Source organism: Gadus morhua, chromosome 21, assembly GCF_902167405.1.
Source record: "Gadus morhua chromosome 21, gadMor3.0, whole genome shotgun sequence".
In the NCBI taxonomy this organism is placed as follows: Eukaryota; Metazoa; Chordata; class Actinopteri; order Gadiformes; family Gadidae; genus Gadus; species Gadus morhua.
In genome coordinates, this window is record NC_044068.1 from 1247705 (window position 1) to 1270728 (window position 23024).

General features: G+C 52.0%; 3 protein-coding genes across 4 annotated transcripts in view; 2 read left to right on the forward strand and 1 right to left on the reverse strand.

Moving 5' to 3' along the window:
- The window catches only part of tube1 (tubulin, epsilon 1), an 11604-nt gene extending 10794 nt beyond the window's left edge, over positions 1 to 810 (forward strand). The window contains exon 13 of the mRNA XM_030345189.1: positions 260 to 810. The gene's annotated coding sequence lies outside the window, so the exon portion shown is untranslated. The remainder of the gene's footprint in view (positions 1 to 259) is intronic.
- ccn6 (cellular communication network factor 6) overlaps positions 1 to 7210 on the reverse strand; it is an 8318-nt gene extending 1108 nt beyond the window's left edge. The window contains exons 1-5 of the mRNA XM_030345203.1: positions 7062 to 7210; positions 4366 to 4621; positions 3565 to 3792; positions 1040 to 1233; positions 1 to 656 (exon numbers count right to left, since the gene is read on the reverse strand). The exon at positions 1 to 656 is cut by the window's left edge and continues 1108 nt beyond it. Coding sequence (XP_030201063.1) covers positions 366 to 656; positions 1040 to 1233; positions 3565 to 3792; positions 4366 to 4621; positions 7062 to 7109 — 1017 coding nt within the window. The 5' untranslated portion in view covers positions 7110 to 7210 and the 3' untranslated portion in view covers positions 1 to 365. The remainder of the gene's footprint in view (positions 657 to 1039; positions 1234 to 3564; positions 3793 to 4365; positions 4622 to 7061) is intronic.
- A 2066-nt stretch (positions 7211 to 9276) lies between these two features.
- Positions 9277 to 21967, forward strand: LOC115534291 (organic cation transporter protein). 2 transcript variants are annotated; one of them, XM_030345179.1, is made up of 10 exons: positions 9277 to 9665; positions 9984 to 10087; positions 10190 to 10344; positions 11204 to 11372; positions 13713 to 13836; positions 18479 to 18573; positions 18686 to 18903; positions 19418 to 19526; positions 20465 to 20681; positions 20772 to 21967. In XM_030345179.1, exons 1-10 carry the CDS (start codon positions 9348 to 9350, stop codon positions 20817 to 20819), a joined length of 1557 nt encoding a protein of 518 aa, XP_030201039.1. In that variant the 5' UTR covers positions 9277 to 9347; the 3' UTR covers positions 20820 to 21967. The 2 variants fall into 2 exon arrangements, with proteins under 2 accessions (XP_030201039.1, XP_030201038.1); XM_030345178.1 differs by having other exon boundaries at positions 9278 to 9665; positions 20769 to 21965.
- The last annotated feature ends 1057 nt before the right edge of the window (positions 21968 to 23024 follow it).

The window sequence follows — 23024 nt, forward strand, 5'->3', positions numbered from 1 at the left end:
ATGACTGTCTGTCTGTCTGTATGATTGTCTGTCTGTCTGTATGACTGTCTGTCTGTCTGTCTCTCTGTATGATTGTCTGTCTGTCTGTATGACTGTCTGTCTGTCTGTCTGTCTGTCTGTATGACTGTCTGTCTGTCTGTATGACTATCTGTCTGTCTCCTAACAGCCCAGTGCGTTCTCTATGTAAATACAAGTCTAAGCTACGTCTACTCCATTTAATATATAGTCTGTGTGTGTTTCTGTCTCTTGTGTCCCTAAGGCTCTTGTCTAAGCTCCGCCTCTTCCCTTCTCTGGAAGCTCCGCCTCCTCCCTCCTCTGGAAGCTCCGCCTCCTCCCTCCTCTGGAAGTTCCGCCTCCTCCCCTCCTCACAGGAAGTGCAGCTCGGTGAACATGTCCCCGGGGTCGTCACACTTCCTTTTGCAGACGCAGGACGTGATCCACTGCACCTTCCAGCGCACGCCGGCCGCGCCCTTGCACCTGAACTCTAAGGTGCGCATGCTGGAGGCGTCGGGCACGCAGCAGCCGCCGCCGCCGCCGCCGCCACACAGGCCGCAGTAGGTGGGCCTCACCCGCTGGGTGCTGCTGCACCCCGACAGCACCAGCCGCTCTGCGCGCCGCGCAGGGACCTGGGCCCGGCACGTCTTCCCCTTGGGGGCCTGCGGGTGACGCCAGAGGTCACGCAGAGGTCACGCAGTGGACATGCAGAGGTCACAAAGTCTGTCGGTTCATTCTGGACAATGTCCGATCTGTCTTGAGGATCCATCTTGTTAATTTAAAATACATTTTAATTAAACACAACAAACATTCAAATAGTGCTTTTATTGCCGCACCCTAAGCTAGCTGGTTATCTTGATGCTACTGTGCTAAGCTAGCCGCTCACCTTGAAGCTCTTCAGCTAAGCTAGCCGGTTACCTCAATGCTCTTGAGCGAAGCTAGCCGCTCACCTGAAGCGCTTGAGCTAAGCTAGCTGGTTACCTTGAAGTTGTTGAGCTAGGCTAGCTGGTTACCTTGAAGTTGTTGAGCTAGGCTAGCTGGTTACCTTGAAGCTCTTGAGCAGGTTCTTGTCGCAGGGCCGCAGCAGACACAGCCTCCGGTCCTTCCTCATCTCACACTTGGCGTTGTCGTTGGTTACGCGGACGGACATGCCCACACCGCAGGTCTTGGAGCAGACGCTCCAGGGCGTGGTCTGCACCAGGCAGTTCCTCTTCCAGGCTAAAGGAGGATCCCTGTAAGCTTTGATTTGGGCAGGGTCAACAACGATCTAGACAAGACCTAGATCTCCTTTAGTCTAGACCATATAGACTACTAAACCATGTAGACAAGACCTAGATCCATCCCCTAGACCTGCTCCAAGAATAGACCATGTAGACTCGATCTAGGACTAGCTACTAGACCTAGACCCAGCTATCTAGACCAGATCAGCTAGACCAGACCAGCTACAAGACTAACACTAGACCTAGCCCTACTCTTAGTCCTTGACCACACCTAGACCTACCCTTTGACCAAGACCAGTCCTAGAACAACCCTAGACAGAGCTTCGAACTAAACCAGACCAGACCACAGACAGAGAGCTGCTTCCCATCGCTGTATCTAGCTGAAATAGCTGTGCATTAATTGGTGTATTTGTGTAGGGGGTTGCAGGCAGGAGAGCCGTGTGTTCAGTGACCTGCGCCCGCTCTGATGAGGGGCTCAGGGTGAATGGGCCGCCTGTTGCTCACAGAGCACCGAGTGTTCCTACGCACGCGGCGCGTTCCCCCACGCCCACGGGGGGAGGAACGCGTTAGGACCCCCTCTGTGTGTCTCAGGGAGGGAGCTGACGGGGTGAGGGAGGGTGGAGGTGAGGGAGGTGACGGTGGGGGGAGGGAGGGTGGGGGTGAAGGAGGTGCTGTGTGCCTGTTTGTTGACTGCGGTTCAAGGAATTCAGCTGCAATCACAACATCCAGGTGACCCCACCCTTTGGCTCCCTGCCAGCGCCCAGGGCCATACCACAAGCAGGTACGCCCAGACCCAGGGACGAAGGCCTCCTCACCACACTACACATGTTCCCATTCAGGGCAATGTGTCCTACGAGACTAAGAGTAGCTACAGAGATGATTCATCATCATGTTGATGCAAGGCTGAACAGACGTAGCCTGAAGCGGTGTGGATCATGGAATCGCTTCAGTTTAATCTTTTACATATTTGGAGCTTCTATATGTTCGGCTAAATATAGTTATATTTGTAAGCTGAATACTAATCTGTTTGTCAGCATTTTCAATATTGAGCGTTAGCTTCAGCATCCTCTACTCAGAGCCTCACCTTACATTCACCTGGTGTCTCCTAGCCTCACCTGGTCTCTCCTCCCCTCACCTGGCCTGTAGCTGCTCTCTCCCCAGGCCTGTAGCTGGTGTCTCCTCCCCTCACCTTGTCTCTCATACCCTCGCCTTGTGTCTCCTCCCCACTCCTGGCCTGTAACTGGTCTCCTCCCTGGCCTGTAGCTGGTCTCTCCTCCCCTCCCCTGGCCTGTAGCTGGTGTGTCCTGCCCTCACCTGGCCTGTAGCTGGTGTCTCCTGCCCTCACCTGGCCTGTAGCTGGTCTCTCCTCCCCTCACCTGGCCTGTAGCTGGTCTCTCCTCCCCTCCCCTGGCCTGTAGCTGGTGTCTCCTGCCCTCACCTGGCCTGTAGCTGGTCTCTCCTCCCCTCCCCTGGCCTGTAGCTGGTCTCTCCTCCCCTCCACTGGCCTGTAGCTGGTCTCTCCTCCCCTCCCCTGGCCTGTAGCTGGTCTCTCCTCCCCTCCCCTGGCCTGTAGCTGGTCTCTCCTCCCCTCACCTGGCCTGTAGCTGGTGTCTCCTGCCCTCACCTGGCCTGTAGCTGGTGTCTCCTGCCGTCACCTGGCCTGTAGCTGGTGTCTCCTCCCCTCCCCTGTAGCTGGTGTCTCCTCCCCTCCCCTGTAGCTGGTGTCTCCTCCCCTCCAATGTAGCTGGTGTCTCCTCCCCTCCCCTGTAGCTGGTGTCTCCTCCCCACTCCTGGCCTGTAGCTGGTGTCTCCTCCCCTCCCCTGTAGCTGGTGTCTCCTCCCCACTCCTGGCCTGTAGCTGGTGTCTCCTCCCCTCCCCTGTAGCTGGTGTCTCCTGCCCTCACCTGGCCTGTAGCTGGTGTCTCCTCCCCTCCCCTGGCCTGTAGCTGGTGTCTCCTCCCCTCCCCTGTAGCTGGTGTCTCCTCCCCTCCCCTGTAGCTGGTGTCTCCTCCCCTCACCTGGCCTGTAGCTGGTCTCTCCTCACCTGGCCTGTAGCTGGTGTCTCCTCCCCTCCCCTGTACCTGGTGTCTCCTCCCCTCCCCTGTAGCTGGTGTCTCCTCCCCTCCCCTGTAGCTGGTGTCTCCTCCCCTCCCCTGTAGCTGGTGTCTCCTCCCCTCACCTGGCCTGTAGCTGGCCTCTCCTCACCTGGCCTGTAGCTGGTGTCTCCTGCCCTCACCTGCCCTGTAGCTGGTGTCTCCTCCCCTCACCTGGCCTGTAGCTGGTGTCTCCTGCCCTCACCTGCCCTGTAGCTGGTGTCTCCTCACCTGCCCTGTAGCTGGTGTCTCCTCACCTGGCCTGTAGCTGGTGTCCTGCAGGTTCTTGCGGGCCCCGGGGCCGCTGAGGAGGCCTGCTGGTTTCGGGGGGGCGGAGCCTAAGAGGCCGGCAGGTGTGTGGGTGAAGGCGGGGGTGCAGCCGATGGCGCCGGCGATGCAGGTGCACTTGTAGAGCGGGCTGGGCTCGAAGGCGTGGCCGTTCTCGAAGTGACGCCCGTTCAGATCGCAGCCCACCGCCAGCATGTCTGGAAACACGACGCGGGTCAGCGAGAGCCCCCTGGCACGGACCAGCCAGAGAGCGGCTCTGTGGACGTACCTTCGTCTCAGGTAGGGGCCCCTTAGTTCAGATTAACGCCCTACACCTCTCATAGGGGCCGTCATACTCAGACAGGGGCCCCAGACCTCAGATCAGGGTCTCATAACTCTGATAGGGGCCCCAGACCTCAGATCAGGGTCTCATAACTCTGATAGGGGCCCCAGACCTCAGATCAGGGTCTCATAACTCTGATAGGGGCCCCAGACCTCAGATCAGGGTCTCATAACTCTGATAGGGGCCCCAGACCTCAGATCAGGGTCTCATAACTCAGACAGGGGCCCCAGACCTCAGATCAGGGTTTCATAACTCAGGTAGGGGCCTTATAACTCAGGGGTCCTTAGCGTCAGGTAGGGGCCTTATAACTCAGATTGGGGCCCCAGACCTCAGATAAGGGTCCTCAACGCCAGAGAGGGGCCCCAGACCTCAGATAAGGGTCCTTAACGTCAGACAGGGGCCCCAGACCTCAGATCAGGGTCCTAAACGTCAGAGAGGGGCCACTCACAGGCGCAGACGCCCACTTGGAAGCGGGGTCGGTCGGCGGAGTAGTCGCAGTAGAGGCCCTTGTGCGGGTCGCACACGTCCCTCTCGTTGCAGGCCTGCCGCTGCTGCCGGGCGCAGCTCTTACAGCAGCCGCAGCCGTCCAGCACGGCGCTCACCCCCGGCGCGCACGCCGCCCGGGGCCCGCAGCGGCACGGCCACTGGCACACCGGCCGGCGGCCCCCAGTGGCCACGGCGCGGCCCCCAGCCCCGCTCACACACTGCAGGGAGGAGAGGGCACGGGGTTACACAGTGGAGCCCCCACCCTCAATAGAGCCCCCACCCTAAGGTACAGTAGAGCCCCCACCCTCAATAGAGCCCCCAGCCTCAATAGAGCCCCCAGCCTCAATAGAGCCCCCACCCTAAGGTACAGTAGAGCCCCCACCCTAAGGTACAGTAGAGCCCCCACCCTCAATAGAGCCCCCACCCTAAGGTACAGTAGAGCCCCCACCCTAAGGTACAGTAGAGCCCCCACCCTAAGGTACAGTAGAGCCCCCACCCTCAATAGAGCCCCCAGCCTAAGGTACAGTAGAGCCCCCACCCTAAGGTACAGTAGAGCCCCCACCCTCAATAGAGACATTTTTTAGGGTGAGGAACTAACACTGAGGTACAGTAGAGACCAGGAGGGTAACTAGGTACAGTAGAGACCAGGAGGGTAACTAGGTACAGTAGAGAGCAGGAGGGTAACTAGGTACAGTAGAGACCAGGAGGGTAACTAGGTACAGTAGAGACCAGGAGGATAACTAGGTAACTAGGTACAGTAGAGACCAGGAGGGTAACTAGGTACAGTAGAGACCAGGAGGGTAACTAGGTAACTAGGTACAGTGGAGAGCAGGAGGGTAACTAGGTACAGTAGAGACCAGGAGGGTAACTAGGTACAGTAGAGAGCAGGAGGGTAACTAGGTAACTAGGTACAGTGGAGAGCAGGAGGGTAACTAGGTACAGTAGAGACCAGGAGGTTAACTAGGTACAGTAGAGAGCAGGAGGGTAACTAGGTACAGTAGAGACCAGGAGGGTAACTAGGTACAGTAGAGACCAGGAGGGTAACTAGGTAACCAGGTACCGTAGAGACCAGGAGGGTAACTAGGTAGAGTAGAGACCAGGAGGGTAACTAGGTACAGTAGAGACCAGGAGGGTAACTAGGTACAGTAGAGACCAGGAAGGTAACTAGGTAACTAGGTAAAGTGGAGAGCAGGAGGGTAACTAGGTACAGTAGAGACCAGGAGGGTAACTAGGTACAGTAGAGACCAGGAGGGTAACTAGGTACAGTAGAGACCAGGAGGATAACTAGGTTACTAGGTACAGTGGAGTGCAGGAGGGTAACTAGGTAACTAGGTACAGTAGAGAGCAGGAGGGTAACTAGGTAACTAGGTACAGTGGAGAGAAGGAGGGTAACTAGGTACAGTGGAGAGCAGGAGGGTAACTAGGTACAGGGGAGAGCAGGAGGGTAACTAGGTAACTAGGTACAGTAGAGAGCAGGAGGATAACTAGGCGTGTGATGAGGTGTGGTCAGGGCCTCTGAACGTGTTCTTTGTACTGAAGGATCTCTGTTTGGGACCGGACTTAAAGTCCTGGCTCAGGGCTGTGTGTATTCTAAACCTTGAACCACACTGAATTAATGCTGAAATATTCAGAGATAATACTGAAGTATTCTGAAAATAATACTGAAATATGCAGAGAATATTACTGAAACATTCAGAGAATAATACTAAAACATTCAGAGAATAATACTAAAACATTCAAAGAATAATACTAAAACATTCAGAGAATAATACTAAAACATTCATAGAATATTACTGAAACATTCTGAGCATAACACTGAAAAATTCAGCAAATAAAGCTAAAAAGGATCTTTTCTCCTTCCAGGGGTCAGAGTTCAAAGCAAAAATCTGGAGCCTCAGTGCCAGGTCAAGCTAGTGAGCTCATGCACACTAAATACACACAGGCCAAATACCACTCGAGATACACACTAAATATGCACTAAATACGCACAATCCACATATCAATCGGAATACACACTAAATATGCACTAAATACTCACAATCCAAATTAACTCGAAATACAAACTAAATAAGAATTGAATACGCACAATGCACCTACTACTCGAAATACGTACACACTAAATATGCACTCTAAATACACATTCCATATACCAATAGAAATACACACTGAATATACAATAGATACACACAGGGCTGGTACCGGTCTACATACACTCTGAACACACACAGTCCACATACTGGTCTGAACACAGTCTAAATAAACAGTCATTTCCCAACTTCTCTTCAATCCGTTCTCTCATGACTACGGGACAGAGTCATGGTCTGTACTAAATATAGAAATACATTCACATACACATTTCATACAAAACGTAGAGTGGCAAAAGTAAAGTCCTTTCTGGCAGACCACAACCAACCTCTTCTATGCTTCAGTCTGTAGGGTCGGTTAAACCAGTTAACAGATCCATCACTTAGTTAGCTAGAGTTTCTCCTTAGGTTTGGTTTCAAACCCTGCTAGTAAGCAGCTCTATACTACACTCAGGTTAGAAGGGTAGGTTAGACCAGCTAGCTAGTGCTATTGCTAAGGCTAGCTGCTAGGTTAGCTGGGTAACAAACAGAGTTGTACCGGTTAGTTTGTAGTTTAAGTTAAAGTTAGGCCTACCTGCTGGGCCAGGAGGAGCAGCAGTGATCCGCAGAGCAAGGACAGCATCTCGAGCCCGATGGAGGAGGTCTGACACCCAGGAGGAGGTGACAGGGTGGAGGAGGAGGAGGAGGAGGAGGAGAAGGGGGAGGAGGAGGCTTCAGGCCGGAGGAGGAGGAGGTCTGAGATCATAGGAGGAGGAGGCTTCAGACCAGAGGAGGAGGAGGAGGAGGTCGGAGCCCACTGGAGGTGCCGCTGATGTAAAAAGCCATTTAGGCCAGTCCTAAAATGAGATTAAGTCATTAACTTAAATTAAAGTTTTGTTTGTTATAAACTGGTGGACCGTAAAAGTTCATGGAGGACGTTGGTGGTGGCCTTCAACAGAATCTGTCTGTCTCTGTCTGTCTGTCTGTCTGACATGCAGAGAGACAGAAGGACAGAGCTAGAGAGACACACTGAGAGATACCGCCATAGATAGAGAGAGACAGGACTGTCTGATCCCTGGATCCAATGGGGGTTACACTGCACAGAAACAGGAACCCGAACACTCTTCCTGCTGTGCTGTCCAGAGTACGAAGACACAATGGAGCTTTCTATCCTCAATTTACCCAACAAACCCACAATTCACCTGCTACTCTCATGTTGTAGGAGCCAATTTCTTTGTGTTCATTAAGCTGCCATTTTCAATGTGTGTGTGTGTGTGTGTGTGTGTGTGTGTGTGTGTGTGTGTGTGTGTGTGTGTGTGTGTGTGTGTGTGTGTGTGTGTGTGTGTGTGTGTGTGTGTGTGTGTGTGTGTTTAGTCAGCCAGTGTAGGAACCAGGTTGGGTGTTGATTCTGGGACTTGGCACTCAGAGAACGTATGTATATGTATACACTATGTACTGTCATTATATTACTGTTGTATTAGGGAGAGACACACACACACACACACACACACACACACACACACACACACACACACACACACACACACACACACACACACGGTGTCCTATGTCTCCTCTTGAAACACCTCCCGCTGCTCCCGGATATTTATCTTCTCCCTCCCCCTCTCTCTCTTTCCCTCCCCCCTCTCTGTCTCTTCCTTCGCTCGCTCTCTCTCCCTCCCCCCTCTCTCTCTCCCACCTCTCTCTCCCGCCTCTCGCTCTCCAACCTTTCTATCTCTCTCTCTCTCTCTCTCTCTCTCTCTCTCTCTCTCTCTCTCTCTCTTTCTCTTTCTGTCTCTCTCCCCTCTCTCTGTCTCTCTCCCCTCTCTCTCTCTCTCTCTCTCTCCAACTCTAAGCCTTATGCCTCATACCTACTCTCTCTGTGATGAAACTAGACGTTACTCGACATGCAGCTCCCCTCCATCCCACAGGGGGCAGCCTTGAGCCTCTGTGATGGTGACTAGAGCCACAAACGAGCCATAAACAGGGCAGAACAACGCACCGGTGAATGCTGAGTTCATCACTCTTGTCCCTAATAGAGAGTGAATACATAACCCATTATATATGCACAGTAGTAGACATTTTCAGCAGGCATTGTCTAAGGAGATTGTATTATGTTTACCATTGTATAGACCAGGGGTTCTCAACTTGTCTCACTCTGGGACCCACATTTTCCCATGGTCATTAAGTCGCGACCCACTTTTATAGTCCTTCAAACCAAGCAAATGCATTTTTTAAGAAGGCTTTGAAAACTCAAGTCTTTAACATAAATGTACTCATATTTATTGAGCAAAGTGTACTTCAGAGCACCAGAGAACCATGACAACTGCGTACAGAAGTGAATGAAATAAGTATCAAACATGAAGTAACAAAATGGAGACCAACAAGGGGGGGGGGGGGGGGAGCGATTGTCGACGGGGGGGGGGGGGGGGAGCGATTGTTGACGGGGGGGGGGGGGTAAAAAAAAACAAAAGGTAAAATATATATATATTTTTTTTGGTCATGGGCCCCCCCTCTGCCTTGGGCCCCCCCACAACTGTCCCCTTTGTCCCCGCAGTCCGACGGCCCTGGCTACCGTGCCTACGTGGCTGCACATGTCTAACGCATGCTTTTCAAAATAAATCATTTTTCAAAAATGACAAAACATCAGATGCGCATTCAATATTTTCTACTTATTTTGGTGACCCACCAGTTGAGAACCACTGGTATAGACAATATCATACCGTTCATCCTGTTTATCTGCCTCGGAATGTTTTCACACTTAACTGGCTGCACAAGACAGACCTGCTTCCCTAGGGCTGTGGTGAGAGGGTAGGTGACGCTAGCCACCTCCCATCTCAGCTCGGTGACATCGGCCTCGGCCCGCAGACGAGCAGCAGTCATGGACTTCGAGGAGATCCTCTCCCAGATCGGCGGCTTCGGCCGCTTCCAGAAGCTCCTGTACGTCTGGATCTGTCTCCCTCAGGTGTTCCTGGCGTTCAACCAGCTGGCCTCCATCTTCACCGGGGCCACACCGCCCCACATCTGCCTCTCCGCCCCCCCGGCCTGGCGGGGGGGCCCCAACTCCACCAGCCTCCTCCTCCTCCTGCACCGCGGGGAGGCGCAGGCCTGCCCCGACCGGCGCAACGGCAGCAACCACAGCTGCCCTGGAGGCTGGCAGTACGACACCAGCGTGTTCAGCAGCACCGTGGTGACCGAGGTGAGTCGGGGCGCTGGGACGGGCTCAGGTGTGTGAGGTGTGTGTGTGTCTGTGTGACGAGAGAGACTGAGGGGTACAGCGCTGGGACGGGCTCAGGTGTGTGAGGTGTGTGTGTGTCTGTGTGACGAGAGAGACTGAGGGGTACAGCGCTTGGACGGGCTCAGGTGTGTGAGGTGTGTGTGTGTCTGTGTGACGAGAGAGACTGAGGGGTACAGCGCTGGGACTGGCCCAGGTGTGTGAGGTGTGTGTGTCTCTGTGTGACGAGAGCGAGCGAGGGGTACGGGTCGATGTGTCATGCTGTTCTCCGTCCTCCGGCAGTGGGACCTGGTGTGTGACCGCGCCCGGACCAACAGCGTGCTCTCCTCCCTCTACATGGCCGGTCTCCTGGTCGGGGCCATGGGCTTCGGCTACCTGTCGGACAGGTCAGTCCCCCCCCAGGTTCAAATGTCCGGCTCTGCTGTGACCACGTCGCATCACGAGTCCCACTGGACCGGGGGCGTTGTCTAAAGCGGCTTTCGGCGCAGGTACGGCAGGAAGCCGGTGATGCTGATGGGCCTGGCCTTCCAGGCCGCGTTCGGCGTGGGAGCGGCGCTGGCTCCGAACCTCTACGTCTACGCTCTGCTGCGCTTCCTGGTGGGATCGGGGGTCTCCGCCACGCTCATCAACGCCTTCGTCCTCGGTCAGACTGGCCGACAGTAACGTGACCCTCATGGTGGAGGGGTTCCCTCCGCTCCTGGGTTGAGCGGTTTGTGAGCGGTTGGGTGTTAATGAATGCCTGAGGATCTGTGTGTGAAAGCTAGAGGTGCAGCTGTCATCAATGCATGCATACAGAACAGGTGAGCTGTAGGAATGTTGTTCGATGCTTGGTCTGCATCATGTGCACTACTTGTTGAAGTTTTTATATTATGTTTTACTAAGTAGTAGTTTATGTTTGAAAGTACTATGAAGATATGTTGGTCTGGTGTGGTGGGGTATGATGTGGTTGTGGTTGGAGTCTGGTCGGAACCGGTCTGGTCTGATGTATTGTGGTCTGGTCTGGTCTGAACCGGTCTGGTTTGAACCGGTCTGCTCTGATGAGTCGTGGTTGGGGTCTGCTCTGATGCGTCGTGGTGTGGTCTGGTTTGAACCGGTCTGCTCTGATGGGTCGTGGTGTGGTCTGATGAGTCGTGGTCTGCTCTGATGAGTCGTGGTCTGCTCTGATGAGTCGTGGTGTGCTCTGATGAGTCGTGGTCTGCTCTGATGAGTCGTGGTCTGCTCTGATGAGTCGTGGTCTGCTCTGATGAGTCGTGGTCTGCTCTGATGAGTCGTGGTCTGCTCTGATGAGTCGTGGTCTGGTCTGATGAGTCGTGGTCTGCTCTGATGAGTCGTGGTGTGCTCTGATGAGTCGTGGTCTGCTCTGATGAGTCGTGGTCTGCTCTGATGAGTCGTGGTCTGGTCTGATGAGTCGTGGTCTGCTCTGATGAGTCGTGGTGTGGTCTGATGCGTTGTGGTTGGGGTCTGGTCTGATAGTGGTGTGGTGCTACACGCCGTGTGTTCAGGCACCGAGTGGACCGGGCCCAAGCGCCGCATGTTGGCCGGGCTCACGACGGACTTCTGCTTCGGCCTGGGCTACGTCCTGCTGGCACCCGCCGCCTACCTGCTGCGGGACTGGCGCCACCTGCAGCTCGCCATCTCCGCCCCCTGCTTCCTGTTCGTCTTCTACCTCTGGTGAGCTCACAGTGAGGGGGTAGTGAGCGGGAAGGAATCGGTAATGAGGAGCGATCAGGTTAAGATGGAGTGATGATGAGTAGTGACTAGGTTATAATAAAGTGACGATGAGGTGATGATAAGTAGTGACTAGGTTATAATAAAGTGATGATGAGGTGATGATAAGTAGTGACTAGGTTAGAATAAAGTGACGATGAGGTGATGATAAGTAGTGACTAGGTTATAATAAAGGGACGATGAGGTGATGATAAGTAGTGACTAGGTTATAATAAAGGGGCGATGAGGTGATGATAAGTAGTGACTAGGTTATAATAAAGGGATGATGAGGTGATGATAAGTAGTGACTAGGTTATAATAAAGTGATGATGAGGTAAGGATAAGTAGTGACTAGGTTATAATAAAGTGACGATGAGGTGATGATGAGTAGTGACTAGGTTAGAATAAAGTGATGATGAGGTGATGATGAGTAGTGACTAGGTTATAATAAAGTGACGATGAGGTGATGATGAGTAGTGACTAGGTTATAATAAAGTGACGATGAGGTGATGATAAGTAGTGACTAGGTTAGAATAAAGTGACGATGAGGTGATGATGAGTAGTGACTAGGTTATAATAAAGGGATGATGAGGTGATGATGAGTAGTGACTAGGTTATAATAAAGGGATGATGAGGTGATGATAAGTAGTGACCAGGTTAGAATAAAGTGATGATGAGGTGATGATAAGTAGTGACTAGGTTATAATAAAGGGATGATGAGGTGATGATAAGTAGTGACTAGGTTATAATAAAGGGATGATGAGGTGATGATAAGTAGTGACTAGGTTATAATAAAGTGACGATGAGGTGATGATAAGTAGTGACTAGGTTATAATAAAGGGATGATGAGGTGATGATAAGTAGTGACTAGGTTATATTAAAGGGATGATGAGGTGATGATAAGTAGTGACTAGGTTATAATAAAGTGATGATGAGGTAATGATAAGTAGTGACTAGGTTATAATAAAGGGATGATGAGGTGATGATAAGTAGTGACTAGGTTATAATAAAGGGATGATGAGGTGATGATAAGTAGTGACTAGGTTATAATAAAGGGATGATGAGGTGATGATAAGTAGTGACTAGGTTATAATAAAAGGGATGATGAGGTGATGATGAGTAGTGACTAGGTTAGAATAAAGTGATGATGAGGTGATGATGAGTAGTGACTAGGTTATAATAAAGGGATGATGAGGTGATGATGAGTAGTGACTAGGTTATGATAAAGTGACGATGAGGTGATGATAAGTAGTGACTAGGTTATATTAAAGGGATGATGAGGTGATGATAAGTAGTGACTAGGTTATAATAAAGTGATGATAAGTAGTGACTAGGTTATAATAAAGGGATGATGAGGTGATGATAAGTAGTGACTAGGTTATAATAAAGTGATGATAAGTAGTGACTAGGTTATAATAAAGGGATGATGAGGTGATGATAAGTAGTGACTAGGTTATAATAAAGTGATTATGCAGTGATGAGGAGGAGATGATGAGGCGATGATGAGGTTATAGAGAGGTGAAGATAAGGTGATAATGAAGTTAAATTAGATGAAGATGAGTTGATGATGAGGATATATTGGGGTGATGATGAGGTGATGATAATGAGTTGATCATGGGGTTGGAGGTGATAATGAGGTGATAACAAGGTGATAACGAGGTGATAACGAGGTGATAATGGGGTTGGAGGTGATGATGAGGTTGGAGGTGATAACGAGGTGATAACGAGGTGATAACGAGGTGATAATGGGGTGGAGGTGATCATGGGGTTGCAGGTGATAACGAGGTGATAACGAGGTGATAACGAGGTGATCATGGGTTGGAGGTGATAACGAGGTGATAACGAGGTGATCATGGGTTGGAGGTGATAACGAGGTGATAACGAGGTGATGACGGGGTTGCAGGTGATAACGAGGTGATAACGAGGTGATAACGAGGTGATCATGGGGTTGCAGGTGATAACGAGGTGATAACGGGGTTGCAGGTGATAACGAGGTGATAACGAGGTGATAACGAGGTGATCATGGGGTTGGAGGTGATAACGAGGTGATAACGAGGTGATCATGGGGTTGGAGGTGATAACGAGGTGATAACGAGGTGATAACGAGGTGATAACGAGGTGATCATGGGGTGGAGGTGATAACGAGGTGATAACGAGGTGATAACGAGGTGATAACGAGGTGATCATGGGGTTGCAGGTGATAACGAGGTGATAACGAGGTGATAACGAGGTGATGACGAGGTGATAATGGGGTGGAGGTGATCATGGGGTTGCAGGTGATAATGGTATGCGTGATGTCTGCAGGGTCCTGCCCAGGTCGGCTCGCTGGCTGCTGGCCAACCAGAGGACGGAGGAGGCGGGCCTCCTGATCCGCCGGGCCGCCCGGCTCAACAGGCAGCCCCTCCAGGAAGACCTCCTCACGCAGCAGGTCCCCCGCTCACCAATACTGGAGTTATTGATCCCCCCGCTCACCAAAACTAGAGTTATTGATCCCCGCCACTCACCAATACTAGAGTTATTGATCCCCCCGCTCACCAATACTAGAGTTATTGATCCCCACGCCACTCACCAATACTAGAGTTATTGATCCCCGCCGCTCACCAATACTAGAGTTATTGATCCCCCCCCCGCTCACCAATACTAGAGTTATTGATCCCCTGCCGCTCACCAATACTAGAGTTATTGATCCCCCCCCCGCTCACCAATACTAGAGTTATTGATCCCCCACCGCTCACCAATACTAGAGTTATTGATCCCCGCCGCTCACCAATACTAGAGTTATTGATCCCCCACCGCTCACCAATACTAGAGTTATTGATCCCCCCGCTCACCAATACTAGAGTTATTGATCCCCCGCCGCTCACCAATACTAGAGTTATTGATCCCCGCCACTCACCAATACTAGAGTTATTGATCCCCCGCCGCTCACCAATACTATAGTTATTGATCCCCCGCCGCTCACCAATACTAGAGTTATTGATCCCCCCCGCTCACCAATACTAGAGTTATTGATCCCCCCCGCTCACCAATACTAGAGTTATTGATCCCCCGCCGCTCACCAATACTAGAGTTATTGATCCCCCCCCGCTCACCAATACTAGAGTTATTGATCCCCCCCCGCTCACCAATACTAGAGTTATTGATCCCCCACCGCTCACCAATACTAGAGTAATTGATCCCCCCCCGCTCACCAATACTAGAGTTATTGATCCCCCACTGCTCACCAATACTAGAGTTATTGATCCCCCAAACGCTCACCAATACTAGAGTTATTGATCCCCACGCCGCTCACCAATACTAGAGTTATTGATCCCCCCGCTCACCAATACTAGAGTTATTGATCCCCACGCCGCTCACCAATACTAGAGTTATTGATCCCCACGTCGCTCACCAATACTAGAGTTATTGATCCCCCGCCGCTCACCAATACTAGAGTTATTGATCCCCCGCCGCTCACCAATACTAGAGTTATTGATCCCCCACCGCTCACCAATACTAGAGTTATTGATCCCCGCCGCTCACCAATACTAGAGTTATTGATCCCCCCCCGCTCACCAATACTAGAGTTATTGATCCCCGCCGCTCACCAATACTAGAGTTATTGATCCCCGCCGCTCACCAATACTAGAGTTATTGATCCCCACACTCACCAATACTAGAGTTATTGATCCCCGCCGCTCACCAATACTAGAGTTATTGATCCCCCGCCGCTCACCAATACTAGAGTTATTGATCCCCACGCTCACCAATACTAGAGTTATTGATACCCACGCCGCTCACCAATACTAGAGTTATTGATCCCCACGCCGCTCACCAATACTAGAGTTATTGATCCCACGCCACTCACCAATACTAGAGTTATTGATCCCCACGCCGCTCACCAATACTAGAGTTATTGATCCCCCGCCACTCACCAATACTAGAGTTATTGATCCCCACGCCACTCACCAATACTAGAGTTATTGATCCCCACGCCGCTCACCAATACTAGAGTTATTGATCCCCCACCGCTCACCAATACTAGAGTTATTGATCCCCGCCGCTCACCAATACTAGAGTTATTGATCCCCCACCGCTCACCAATACTAGAGTTATTGATCCCCCCCGCTCACCAATACTAGAGTTATTGATCCCCACGCCGCTCACCAATACTAGAGTTATTGATCCACGCCACTCACCAATACTAAAGTTATTGATCCCCCCCCGCTCACCAATACTAGAGTTATTGATCCCCCCCGCTCACCAATACTAGAGTTATTGATCCCCACGCCGCTCACCAATACTAGAGTTATTGATCCCCCGCCGCTCACCAATACTAGAGTTATTGATCCCCCGCCGCTCACCAATACTAGAGTTATTGATCCCCGCCACTCACCAATACTAGAGTTATTGATCCCCCGCCACTCACCAATACTAGAGTTATTGATCCCCGCCACTCACCAATACTAGAGTTATTGATCCCCCGCCGCTCACCAATACTATAGTTATTGATCCCCCGCCGCTCACCAATACTAGAGTTATTGATCCCCCCCCGCTCACCAATACTAGAGTTATTGATCCCCCGCCGCTCACCAATACTAGAGTTATTGATCCCCCGCCGCTCACCAATACTAGAGTTATTGATCCCCCGCCGCTCACCAATACTAGAGTTATTGATCCCCGCCACTCACCAATACTAGGGTTATTGATCCCCCGCCGCTCACCAATACTATAATTATTGATCCCCCGCCGCTCACCAATACTAGAGTTATTGATCCCCCCCCGCTCACCAATACTAGAGTTATTGATCCCCCGCCGCTCACCAATACTAGAGTTATTGATCCCCCGCCGCTCACCAATACTAGAGTTATTGATCCCCCGCCGCTCACCAATACTAGAGTTATTGATCCCCCAAACGCTCACCAATACTAGTTATTGATCCCCACGCCGCTCACCAATACTAGAGTTATTGATCCCCCCGCTCACCAATACTAGAGTTATTGATCCCCCAAACGCTCACCAATACTAGTTATTGATCCCCACGCCGCTCACCAATACTAGAGTTATTGATCCCCACGCCGCTCACCAATACTAGAGTTATTGATCCCCACGCCGCTCACCAATACTAGAGTTATTGATCCCCACGCCGCTCACCAATACTAGAGTTATTGATCCCCACGCCGCTCACCAATACTAGAGTTATTGATCCCCCGCCGCTCACCAATACTAGAGTTATTGATCCCCCACCGCTCACCAATACTAGAGTTATTGATCCCCGCCGCTCAACAATACTAGAGTTATTGATCCCCCCCGCTCACCAATACTAGAGTTATTGATCCCCGCCGCTCACCAATACTAGAGTTATTGATCCCCGCCGCTCACCAATACTAGAGTTATTGATCCCCACGCCGCTCACCAATACTAGAGTTATTGATCCCCCGCCGCTCACCAATACTAGAGTTATTGATCCCCCGCCGCTCACCAATACTAGAGTTATTGATCCCCACGCTCACCAATACTAGAGTTATTGATCCCCACGCCGCCCACCAATACTAGAGTTATTGATCCCACGCCACTCACCAATACTAGAGTTATTGATCCCCACGCCGCTCACCAATACTAGAGTTATTGATCCCCCACCGCTCACCAATACTAGAGTTATTGATCCCCGCCGCTCACCAATACTAGAGTTATTGATCCCCCCCCGCTCACCAATACTAGAGTTATTGATCCCCGCCGCTCACCAATACTAGAGTTATTGATCCCCGCCGCTCACTAATACTAGAGTTATTGATCCCCGCCGCTCACCAATACTAGAGTTATTGATCCCCACGCCGCTCACCAATACTAGAGTTATTGATCCCCCGCCGCTCACCAATACTAGAGTTATTGATCCCCCGCCGCTCACCAATACTAGAGTTATTGATCCCCACGCTCACCAATACTAGAGTTATTGATCCCCACGCCGCTCACCAATACTAGAGTTATTGATCCCACGCCACTCACCAATACTAGAGTTATTGATCCCCACGCCGCTCACCAATACTAGAGTTATTGATCCCCCGCCACTCACCAATACTAGAGTTATTGATCCCCACGCCACTCACCAGTACTAGAGTTATTGATCCCCACGCCGCTCACCAATACTAGAGTTATTTATCCCCCACCGCTCACCAATACTAGAGTTATTGATCCCCCCCGCTCACCAATACTAGAGTTATTGATCCCCACGCCGCTCACCAATACTAGAGTTATTGATCCCCACGCCACTCACCAATACTAGAGTTATTGATCCCCCCCCGCTCACCAATACTAGAGTTATTGATCCCCACGCCGCTCACCAATACTAGAGTTATTGATCCCCACGCCGCTCACCAATACTAGAGTTATTGATCCCCACGCCGCTCACCAATACTAGGGTTATTGATCCCCCGCCGCTCACCAATACTAGAGTTATTGATCCCCCACCGCTCACCAATACTAGAGTTATTGATCCCCGCCGCTCACCAATACTAGAGTTATTGATCCCCCAAACGCTCACCAATACTAGAGTTATTGATCCCCCGCCGCTCACCAATACTAGAGTTATTGATCCCCCAAACGCTCACCAATACTAGAGTTATTGATCCCACGCCGCTCACCAATACTAGAGTTATTGATCCCCACGCCGCTCACCAATACTAGAGTTATTGATCCCCCGCCGCTCACCAATACTAGAGTTATTGATCCCCCAAACGCTCACCAATACTAGAGTTATTGATCCCACGCCGCTCACCAATACTAGAGTTATTGATCCCCACGCCGCTCACCAATACTAGAGTTATTGATCCCCACGCCGCTCACCAATACTCCAGTTATTGATCCCACGCCGCTCACCAATACTAGAGTTATTGATCCCCACGCCGCTCACCAATACTCCAGTTATTGATCCCACGCCGCTCACCAGTACTAGAGTTATTGATCAACACGCCGCTCACCAATACTCCAGTTATCGATCACCACACTGCTTACAGAGTCAGGGTTAGGGGTTGGGTGATAGGGGTTGGGGTTAGGTGTTGTTGTGGTGATGTCCAGCCTTCTGTGCTCTGCAGCTGTTGGACACGGTGGAGCGGAGGAGGCACACCCTGTTGGACCTGGTGAGGACCCCCGCGATGAGGAAACAGTCCCTCATCGTGTTCTACCTATGGTACGCTCACGTCTGCCTCTCTGACTCTGTCTGTCTGTCTGTCTGACTGACTGACTGACTGTCTGACTGTCTGACTGTCTGACTGACTGTCAGTTTAATGATCCGTCTCCAGGTTTGTGACTATCCTCATCTACTACGGCATGTCTTTCAACATCTCTGACTTTGGGGACAACCTGTACCTGGGCCACCTGCTGTTCGGTCTGGTGGAGGTCCCGGCTCGCACCATGGTCCTGTTCACCGTCAACCGCTCCAGGAGGCTGACCCAGGCCGGCTCGCTGGTGCTGGGGGGGCTGGCCTGCCTGGTCCTGGTCCTGGTCCCCCACAGTGAAGGTACCTCCCATACACTGAGGTCTGTTACAGTAGAGCAGCATTAGATAAATGGTAAACGGACTGCATTTATATTGCGCTATTCTAACCACTGGCCACTCAAACTGCTTCAGAGTATCCCCTCCCATTCACCCGTTCATCCACACATCCACACACCGACGGCGGAGTCAACCCTGCAAGGCGACCGCCAGCTCGTCGGGTCAGTCAGGGAGGGTGTCCTGCTCTGGGACACCTCGACACCAGCGACCTTCTGGTTACCACCCAACCTGTCCACCTCCTGAGCCCCTCGCGGCCCACCTCAGACCCCCGCCTGCTCCCCGGGCGCTGTGCGGCCGTAGCCCCCCGCCCCGGTGCCCTGGTGGGGCCCAGGGGGTCACAGCTCCCGGATCGCTCCAGAGCAGAGAAAGGATATCCCCAAAAATAAATAAATTAACAATAAAGGATAACTTAACTTTGGCTGAAAGTTTCGGCTTACTGCTACTTTGTGTTGTTGAACCTTGACCTCTGTGACCCCAAGAGTTGACCCCTGTGCGGATGGCTATCGGCTTGGTGGTAAAGTTTGGGGCGACGGCGTCCTTCTCTGTGATCTACATCTACTCAGCTGAGATCTTCCCCACAGTCATAAGGTCGGTCCCTTCAGATGGTCCTATTTATCAGGATAGACCTGGACCTCTGTCTCAGGGTCTCTGTCTCTCAGGGTGGGTCTAAGGATCTCAGGGTGGGTCTAAGGGTCTCAGGGTGGGTCTCAGGGTGGGTCTCTGTGTCTCAGGGTGGGTCTAAGGGTGGGTCTCTGTGTCTCAGGGTGGGTCTCAGGGTGGGTCTCTGTGTCTCAGGGTGGGTCTCAGGGTCTCAGGGTGGGTCTCAGGGTGGGTCTAAGGGTCTCAGGGTGGGTCTCAGGGTGGGTCTCAGGGTGGGTCTAAGGGTCTCAGTGTGGGTCTCTGTGTCTCAGGGTGTCTCTGTCTCTCAGGTTGGTCTCTGTGTCTGAGGATGGCTCTGTGTGTGAGGATGGCTCTATGTGTCTGAGGATGGCTCTGTGTGTCTGAGGATGGCTCTGTGTGTCTGAGGATGGCTCTATGTGTCTGAGGATGGCTCTATGTGTCTGAGGATGGCTCTGTGTGTGAGGATGGCTCTGTGTGTCTGAGGATGGCTCTGTGTGTCTGAGGATGGCTCTATGTGTCTGAGGATGGCTCTGTGTGTCTGAGGATGGCTCTATGTGTCTGAGGATGGCTCTGTGTGTCTGAGGATGGCTCTGTGTGTCTGAGGATGGCTCTATGTGTCTGAGGATGGCTCTATGTGTCTGAGGATGGCTCTGTGTGTCTGAGGATGGCTCTGTGTGTCTGAGGATGGCTCTGTGTGTCTGAGGATGGCTCTGTGTGTCTGAGGATGGCTCTGTGTGTCTGAGGATGGCTCTGTGTGTCTGAGGATGGCTCTGTGTGTCTGAGGATGGCTCTGTGTGTCTGAGGATGGCTCTGTGTGTCTGAGGATGGCTCTGTGTGTCTGAGGATGGCTCTGTGTGTCTGAGGATGGCTCTGTGTGTCTGAGGATGGCTCTGTGTGTGTCCCAGGCAGAATGGTATTGGGATGGGGTCCACGTGGGGTAGGCTGGGGGGAGTCCTGGCTCCCGTGGTGCACCTCCTGAAGGACTACCATGTGCACACTCCCATGATCCTCTTCGGTCTGAGCACTCTGATTGGCTCTGGCCTCACCCTGCTGCTGCCCGAGACAGCCAATAAGCCCCTGCTTGAAACCATCGAAGAAGTGGAAGAGGGCCGCCGACCCAAGGTAGGCCCGGCTCTTTCTGATTGCTGATTGGCTACTGAACAGACAGGTGGTTGAGTCGGCTGTTCTTCTCTCTGTTTGACCATTGAGGAGGCGGATCCTGCCATGCCCCGCCCCCTAAGCTGCTCATCCGGCCTCTGATGACGTCATCCACACAGGGAGGACCTGAGTGGGAGCACCAGCCCCCCGTGTCGGGCCCACTTTAACGTCTGAACCAGGGGTACTAGCAGTAGCGTACCGTGGGGTTCAAGGCAGGGCCTTCAGTAACGAACCCCACCAACGGCCAACCCCCAAACACTCATTTCATATTAGGTGCCGATGCAGCCAACACAGCCACCATATGCACTACTGCATGACATCCACAACAAGACAGTTGGTCTTCAGCAACAACAACAGCGCTCACGCACTCCACCTTGCATTACCGCAGAGCTAGAGTAATGCAGCCTCAGCATCAGATCTGTCCTTATGTCACTCCGCAACCAGACTGCACATCACACACATGACACAAGAACAAGTGTTCACAGTTATTGTTATTTTCACCGGATGCTTTTGCAACTTCAACGGATTCAGTTAAAGGTATTATCCAATGGGAGGTGGCAGCTTCAGCCAAAGGCTAGCAATACTTTTAGTGCTGGACCGCCGTTCCATGTAACCTGGCTGTGATGCGTTAGCTGAGCTCAGCCTTACAAAAAAATAACCGTTTTCCTTCTGGAATTATGGTGTAAGTACTGGAAAAATATGGAATTAAGATGCGTTCAGACATATCATTTTTAAAAAAAGAATATGGATAAATAAATTTAGATTTTGACCAGCAGAGGGCCCTGCTGGCCCTGACGGCCAACACTGTGTACTAGTTGTGCTACAGTTGTATTGCAGTTCTGCTACAGCTGTATTGTAGTTCTGCTACAGCTGTATTGTAGTTCTGCTACAGCTGTATTGTAGTTCTGCTACAGCTGTATTGTAGTTGCGAACGCAGCATTTTGAACGCAGCCCAAACAAGGACACGAATATGGACCAGTATGTCTTTACTTTTTTTATTCAACCTTTGGTGCTGAGGTATTAATTCAGCCCAGATCAATTAGTTTGAAGTGTATTTCTCGAGCGTATCTCGAGGTGTGCCTGGTGAGCCTCCTTCGGATGCTGGTGTTCTCAGCCCGCTGGGGAACAGGGCCCCTGGCGGGCTGGCCCCCTGACCACGGGCCCCTGACCACGGGCCCCTGACCACGGACCCCTGACCACGGGCCCCTGACCACGGCCCCCTGACCACGGGCCCCTGGCCGGCCGGCCCCTGACCACGGGCCCCTGACCACGGCCCCCTGACCACGGGCCCCTGACCACGGCCCCCTGACCACGGGCCCCTGACCACGGGCCCCTGGGCCCAGAGACGATCTCCCCGAGGAACCTGGAGCCAGGAGCCTTCCCCTCAGCCCTCACCTCCGCGTCCCCCTGTGGAGGGGAGGGGTCTCTGTGGACGTCCTCACTGAAGGCCTACTGTATCTGGTCCACCATCACCTGGGGGAGCTCTCTGTAGGCCTACTGTCTCTGGTCCACCATCACCTGGGGGGCTCTCTGTAGGCCTACTGTCTCTGAGGTCCACCATCACCTCAGGGGGCTCTCTGTAGGCCTACTGTCTCTCTGGTCCACCATCACCTGGGGGGCTCTCTGTAGGCCTACTGTCTCTAGTCCACCATCACCTCTGTAGGCCTACTGTCTCTCTGGTCCACCATCACCTCAGGGGCTCGCTGTAGGCCTACTGTCCCTCTGGTCCACCGTCACCTCAGGGGCTCGCTGTAGGCCTACTGTCTCTGAGGTACACCGTCACCTCTGTAGGCCGTCTCATTGTTGGCCGTGATGCCCTGAATGGTCATGAGGTCAGCAAATGTAACGACAATAAAACACATGAAGGCCTACCTACTTATGATGTAGGCCTAGCATGTAACGATGTAGACCTACTAACGATGTAGAACTACCAAGTAGTGATGTAGGACTACCATGTAACGATGTAGGCCTTCCATCTAACGATGTAGACATAATGTTACAATGAAGGCCTACCATGTCACAGGGACCTTGGGACTAATCTTATTAAGTCTGTACAATAAAACATTTATCCTCATCTCGTTTCTTTGTTTATTTTAAGAAAAGGGAATATTTGTGTTTGCATTTACTTGCATTTAGGGCGTTAAGCAGACACTTTTACCCGACTCACAATAAGTACATTTGTCAGACTAAAGGGAAACAACAATATATCGATGTTGTACAGTAACAAGAATGTTCATAGAACCAAGTGCCAAGCACTGACAATTGCTAGGTTAACCCATTCCCCGTATACAGCAAAGACAGCCTCCC